Source organism: Pogoniulus pusillus, unplaced genomic scaffold (genome assembly GCF_015220805.1).
Source record: "Pogoniulus pusillus isolate bPogPus1 unplaced genomic scaffold, bPogPus1.pri scaffold_58_arrow_ctg1, whole genome shotgun sequence".
Classification (NCBI taxonomy): Eukaryota; Metazoa; Chordata; class Aves; order Piciformes; family Lybiidae; genus Pogoniulus; species Pogoniulus pusillus.
The window spans coordinates 204187-210623 of NW_026974711.1; the positions used below are offsets into that span (position 1 = coordinate 204187).

Genomic DNA, 6437 nt, shown 5'->3' on the forward strand with positions numbered 1-6437 from the left:
TGCACATGCAGCCCTGCAGCATGCACACATGCAGCACACACAGAGGGAGCTCCACAGCAGGCACGCAGCATGCACATGCAGCCCTGCAGCACACACAGGGAGCTTCACTGCAGGCACACACCATGCACATGCAGCCCTGCAGCATGCACACATGCAGCACACACATGGAGCTTCACTGCAGGCACACAGCATGCACATGCAGCCCTGCAGCATGCACACATGCAGCACACACAGAGGGAGCTTCACTGCAGGCACAGAACATGCACATGCAGCCCTGCAGCATGCACACATGCAGCACACACAGAGGGAGCTTCACTGCAGGCACACAGCATGCACATGCAGCCCTGCAGCATGCACACATGCAGCACACACATAGAGCTTCACAGCATGCACACAGCATGCACATGCAGCCCTGCAGCACACACACGTGCAGATGCAGCCTTGCAGTGCATGCATGCCTCACACAGGCACACACACTTGCAGCAAGCACAGCAAACATGCACATGCAGCACACACACATGCAATGTGTGCACACAGCCCCGCAGCACACACATGTGCAGCCCTGCAGCATGCAGACACATGTGAGTGTGCAGCTCTGCAGCCCCCCCCACATATATGCAACCCTGCAACACACACACATACATGCAGCCCTGCAACCCTGCAACACACACACATACATGCAGCCCTGCAACCCTGCAACACACACACATACATGCAGCCCTGCAACACACATGCAGCCCTGTAGTACACATGTGCAGCCTTGCAGCCCCCCATGCAGCCTTGCAGCACACACACACACATGCAGCCCTGCAGTACACATGTGCAGCCTTGCAGCACACACACACATGCAGCCCTGCAGCACACATGTGCAGCTCTGCAGCTCCCTGCAGCACAGACACATGAATGTGCAGCTCGGCAGCCCCCCCCTCCTCCCGCAGCCTTGCAGCACACCCACACACACAGCCCTGCATGCCCCCAGGCTCATTCTCAAACCCTCCAGCAGAGCCCCTGTGGGGTGCAGGACCTCGGGGTCCTGAGTGGGGTGTCCCTGAACATCCAACAGCCCAGCCAGGGCCAGGCATGAGCCAGAAGGGAAACTGAGGCAGAGAGCCTGAGCGCCCACATGGAAGGCTTGTGCAAGGCACACACCCATGGGTGCTCCCTGCTGCAGCCAGGGAGGTGTCCGTGTTCCCACCTGCTTTGGTGGGGTCGCGGGGGAGGGGGCACAGAGCTGGAGCGGGCGGGGGGGCAGGGTGGGTGTCCCCCAGTGCCCGCCCTGATCCCTGCAGGAGGAAGGGCTCAGGGTGGGACCAGCTTCCCGACAGCTGCCGGAGGAAACAGACAGGAAGGGCCTGGCTGAGGCCCCGCAGCACCGGGACATGACCCGCAGCACCGGGGCCCGCAGTACGCGGTGGTGGTGTGTGGGGGGGACACGACAGTGGGGACCCCCCCCAGGAGCCCACACTGGCTCTGAGGTGACATCGGTCACACCAAAGCCCTCCTGCCTGGAGCTCAGCTGGCTGCTGGGAGGGCAAAGGGGCAGCGGTGGGGGCTGAGGGGAGGAGTAGGGGCGGGGGGGGAGGAGGGGGGCTCCTGGCACCCCCCCCCCCAAGCCAACCTGTCCCCTCCCTCCCCCCAGGCACGGCCACACTCCGCTGCAAAACGTCTCTGTATTGGCACCTCCGAGTGCCAGAGCAGTACAAAAATCCCCCGGGGCAACAGGACCCCCCCCCACGGCCCCTCCAAGCTCTGGTGGGGGAGATACACAGAGGCACCCCCCCCCCCCCCCCCTCCATACCCCCTTCCAGCGAAGAGGGCACCGATTCCTGAGCTGCACAGCGGCTACCTGAGCCCCCTTGGCAAAGAGCTGCCCTGCCTGTCCCTCACTGCCACCGACGCCCCCGGTCTTGGGTGGGGGGGGGAGGGTCCGAGCTCACTGCCACCGACGCCCCCGGTCTTGGGTGGGTGGGGGGTGTCCGAGTTGGAACCCCCGGGGCTGACCCTGAGCTCCTTCCAGCGGCCTCCGGGCAGAGGGTCGGGGGAGGGTCAGGGGGGACAGAGGCAACCCCTGGTAATAAATAAATAAATAGTCCTGGGGAGGGGGTCCCCGCGGTGCTCCCCCCAACTCCCGAGGGCTAGAGGTGACTTTCCTCCTCCTCCAGCGCCTTGTTCAGTCCCGGGATGAACTTGAGCAGCCGCTGGCGGAAGCTGCTGTGTCTCCCTTTACGGGAGGCAGCTGCCCCCTCCCCCCCGGGCTCCCCGGCCCGGGCCCACAGCCGTCCAGCTGCCCCCGGGCCCCCGGCACATTTCAGGCTGGCGCTGCGGGCAAGGGTCGGCCGAGGACGAGGCGGTGGAGGTGCGGGACACGACTTGTCGCCGTCTTTGTCGCCGTCCAACGAGTCGGTAGAGGCGAAGAGGCAGGTCTGGTACAGGGACTCGTCGCTGCCGCTGGCACGGGAGGAGCCCCCGGGCAGCCCCCCCCCCCTCACCCAGGCACCACCGGATGGATTCCAGCGTGTCGTAGATGCTGGGGTCCTTAGCCACTACGCCTGGCGGGGAAGAGAGGGGAATCAGGGGTGGGGGTGACCCCAACGCCCCCACTCACCCCCATTGGCAGCTCCCCCACCCCCCCACTCACCCCGCACCAGGCGCTGCTCCTGCACCATCAGCGAGCGATACTCCCCCCACTTCTCGTAGAGCGTTTGCTGCGGGGAAGCAGCCAGGGGTGAGGACCCTCCTGGGGGGTTGGGGGCGGGGGGTGGTCCTCAGCCTTCCCTGACCCCTTCCTAGTGCCTCCCCCTCCTCACCTTCAGGTACTGCAGCCTGGCTTCCAGCTCAGCCCTCCGGATGGAGGTCCCATAGAGCGTGTCGAGCCTGCGGGGCAGCAGCTGTCAGTGGGCTGGGGGCGGGGGTGTCAAGGGCCACCCGGGGACACCCTCCCCTCTCCCGCCCCCCGCCCCCCCACCCCCAGCTCACCGGAGCACGTTGCCCGAGCTCTTGATGATCTCCACGATCTCACGATGCCGAATGCCCTCCACGTTGAGTCCGTTCACCCCCGTGATGGTGTCCCCTGGAGTGGGGGTGGAATGGGGCTCAGGGATGCTGATCCCCCATTACAAACCCCTCAGCCCCTTCCCGACCGCCCCCTCCCTCCTCACCCCCCCCTCCTGCTCACCAGCCTTGAGCCCTGCTGCCTCTGCTGGGCTCCCACCGTGCACCCTGCACACGAAGGTGAACATCTCCACACTGTTCTTGTCCTGGTGGTGCAGCCCATAGGTCTGAAATGGGGAGGGGGGGGGGACACACACGTGAGGGGTACAGACACCCCCCCCCCAAGCCCCTCCAACCCCAAAACTCTTCAGGGAGCAGCCAAGAGGCAGAAACTGCAGCAGTGAATTGTTGCCAGGCGACGCAGGGCAGTGCCCTGGCTCTGGGTGGGGGCATCTTGCCCTGGTTGGCTGCACCACCCCAAGCAGGGCCCCCCCCCAGCTCCCCCCCATGGCTGCCTCTGCTGTCACAGCCAGGGCAGGCTTTGGTGCCCAGGTGGCTCTGTCACCACTGAAAATAGACCCTGGCTGAGTGACAGTGTCAAAATACCTTCGATGCAAAGCAAGGTGTGGGCTAGAGGGTGAGGAAGAGTGTGGCACGGTGGCATGGCATGGCACAGCTTGGCACCCACCTGGATCTCAAAGCCGAAGGTCTCTTCTGCCTTCTTCTCCAGCGTCACCACCCTCCTGGGGTAGAGGGGGATCAGGGACAAGGCAGACTCCCTGGCACCCCCCACCCTGGCATGCCTGCCCAGACCTTGGGCATGACTCTAATGAAGAGTTGCTTCTAGGTTTGGGTTTCCTCTGGGCTGGGCAGGACTATGAGGACAGGACACCCCCTCCTCAGGATGGGACACTCCCCCCCCACCAGAGCTTAGCCTTCAGCTTGTCCTGTGGGTGCCAAACAGGGTCCTTGTGGAGTCTTGGGGGTGTCAGGGGTACCCCCAGAGAGGCTTGACCCCATTGCTGCTCTCACTCCTCTCTGGACCTCCCACAAAAATCATCTCCTCTATGAGGTGTGTGGAGCAGAGAGGGGAGCAGTGTCCTGGGACAGGGACCCCAGCCCCACTCCTGCGTGTGTGTGTGTCCCCCTCCCCCCTCCCCTCCCCCATCACCCTACCTGTGCTCCTCCGGGGACTGGCTCGGGGATGCCCACTTGAACCCTGCAGCCTGCAGCAGAGGGAGATCAGCGGCAGCAAAGAATCAACCAGGTTGGAAGAGACCTCCAGGATCAGCAGGAGACACCACCCCAGGGCATGTCCCACAGCCACCATCCCCCCTCCCCCCTTCTCCAGGGACAGCAGAACTGGGGTGTCCCAGCGGGACAGAGCTGAATGCCAGTGGGTGCAGTGTGCCAAGCCGGCACTGAACCAGCACCCGGCTGCACCCATTGCCCTGTGCCACCCCCACCCCACCCCGGGCCAGGCTGGCATAAGGAGGCTTTTATCGGTGCTCAAAGCCATCCTCACATCTGCTCCACGCTCGCCCCACGCTTTGACGTCAGCTTGTGCCGCACCCCCACCCCACGCCACGCTCCTGGGGGGGGGCCTGGGCACAGAGGGGCCCTGTTGTGGGCACAAAGTCGGTGTTTTTTACATGCAAAATCCACCCCCCCACCCCCACCCCGAGCCCAAACAATGTCCCTGTTGTGGAGGGTGCAGAGGCGTGGGCGGGCGGAGGGACAGGCTGGGCACGGCAGGACCCTCGCTGCAGGGCAGGAGGTGACCAGGCTGTCCCTAAATGCCCCTCCGTGGCCGCTGGGCTCCACAGTCCTGGCACGGTGTGGGGGCAGCGTCACCACGAGCCGGGGCCTCGACATCAGCACATGGCCTGCCTGGGTCACAGCCGTGTGCCAGCAGCTCCCTCCGCTCTGTGCCACGCAGGTGCCACCAGCCCCTGCAGGTGTCACCGGGCCCCGCGGATGGCTACGCCGAAGGCTTCCGACGGCGCTTCAGGGCAGTGCCTGCAGCAGAACCGAGTCGCAGTTCACCGCATGGAAAGTTGCTGCCCAACACCTCAGGTCCCCGCATGCCACCGCCGTGACGGGGAGGTGACGCGGGGCCGCCCCAGCCCCCTCGGGGACGGTCTCCGACGGTAGCCTCCGCCGGTGAGCCGGAGCCAGGCGGCCACATGTGACCGGGGCTGCGCCAGCACGGCCGCGGGAGCCACTTCTGCTCCGGATGTCTGTTCCGTTCCCGCTTCCCCCACGACGCTCAGGAAGCGAGAGCAGGGCTGGGGTGGGGGGGAGCGGCAGGGCGGTGACAGCCTCGGTGCCACCGGAGGGAGGCTTCCCTGGGGGCATGGTGGCAGATGGTCCAGTGGCCTCCCAAGCCATGCTCTGAGGGGGGGAGGGGGTACCTTGTGCCCTGCCCGCCTGCCCTCGCCGAGGGGCCATGGGGACACGCCTGTCCCGGTGACATGGCCACGCAGGGCAGGGTGGGAGCTTGTCCCTGTGCCTTGAAGGCTGCAGAGCAGGACGTGGGAGGGTCGCGGACAGGACGTGCGGCTTGGGGCCGGGGGGAGGGCCGGGGACGGACGACGACGCTGAAGCGGAATGGGGACATAAGATACCGGGAACAGAACGCGGGGAGGAACCGCGACAGGACATGACGCTTTGGGAGGCAACATCGGAGCGGGATTGGGAGGCTGGGAAGATGCTGGAGCAGGATGGCACCAGGGTGAGGAGATACCGGAGCAGGACAAGAGGCTGGGGGTGGCACCGGGGCAAAACCGCAACACCGGCAGCGACATGAGTCGGACACCGGAGAGCAGGACAAGAGCTCAGGAGAGGGCACTGGAAGAACCCTGCAGGCTTCAGGCACCAGCGGCCCCGCGGGACGAGGACGTCTCGCACCCCCGCTTCCTCCCAAGCCCCTTTGCCGGTCGCGGCGCTGGGTCCCCCACCGGTCCCGGTGCATAAACCTGGACTGGGTTGACTGGGGGGCACCGGGGAGACTCCTCCGCCCTCCCTACGCCCGGGGCTGCCGGCAGCCCTACCTTGCGCACCCGGGGCAGGGTGCCGCCGGCGGCCGCCAGAGCCCGGTAGACATCGGCGGGGCCGGTAGGCTCCGGTACCGGTGGCGCTGCCGCCGCATCCTCCGCATCCTCCTCCTCCTCCTTCGGCCGGAGCCGCCGCAGCCGCCGCAGGGTCATGGCCGGGCCGCGCCGCCCCGCGCCGCGCTTTATACCCCCGCGGGGGGCGGGGACTCAGCTGGACACGCCCCACCCGCAACCAATCAGGGACCGCTATGCGTGAGTCTCCGCCCATATGCAACAGGCCCCGCCCACTTGGAGTAAGCCCCGCCCTCGTCCCCCCCAAGTCGGGGCCCGGGTCCTGCGCTGCGGCTTGCGGGATGCAGAGTTGGGGGTCCGGGGACGGTGCTGAGAGGG

General features: G+C 66.3%; 1 protein-coding gene across 1 annotated transcript; it reads right to left on the minus strand.

The window, feature by feature from the left end:
- Positions 1-2056: 2056 nt before the first annotated feature.
- Positions 2057-6200, minus strand: TAMALIN (trafficking regulator and scaffold protein tamalin). The gene is given in 9 exon segments (XM_064141616.1): positions 2057-2477; positions 2479-2549; positions 2639-2705; positions 2808-2874; positions 2977-3070; positions 3176-3278; positions 3680-3734; positions 4168-4217; positions 6045-6200. Coding segments are annotated over 9 exon segments (1005 nt in total). The 3' UTR covers positions 2057-2135.
- Positions 6201-6437: the final 237 nt, after the last annotated feature.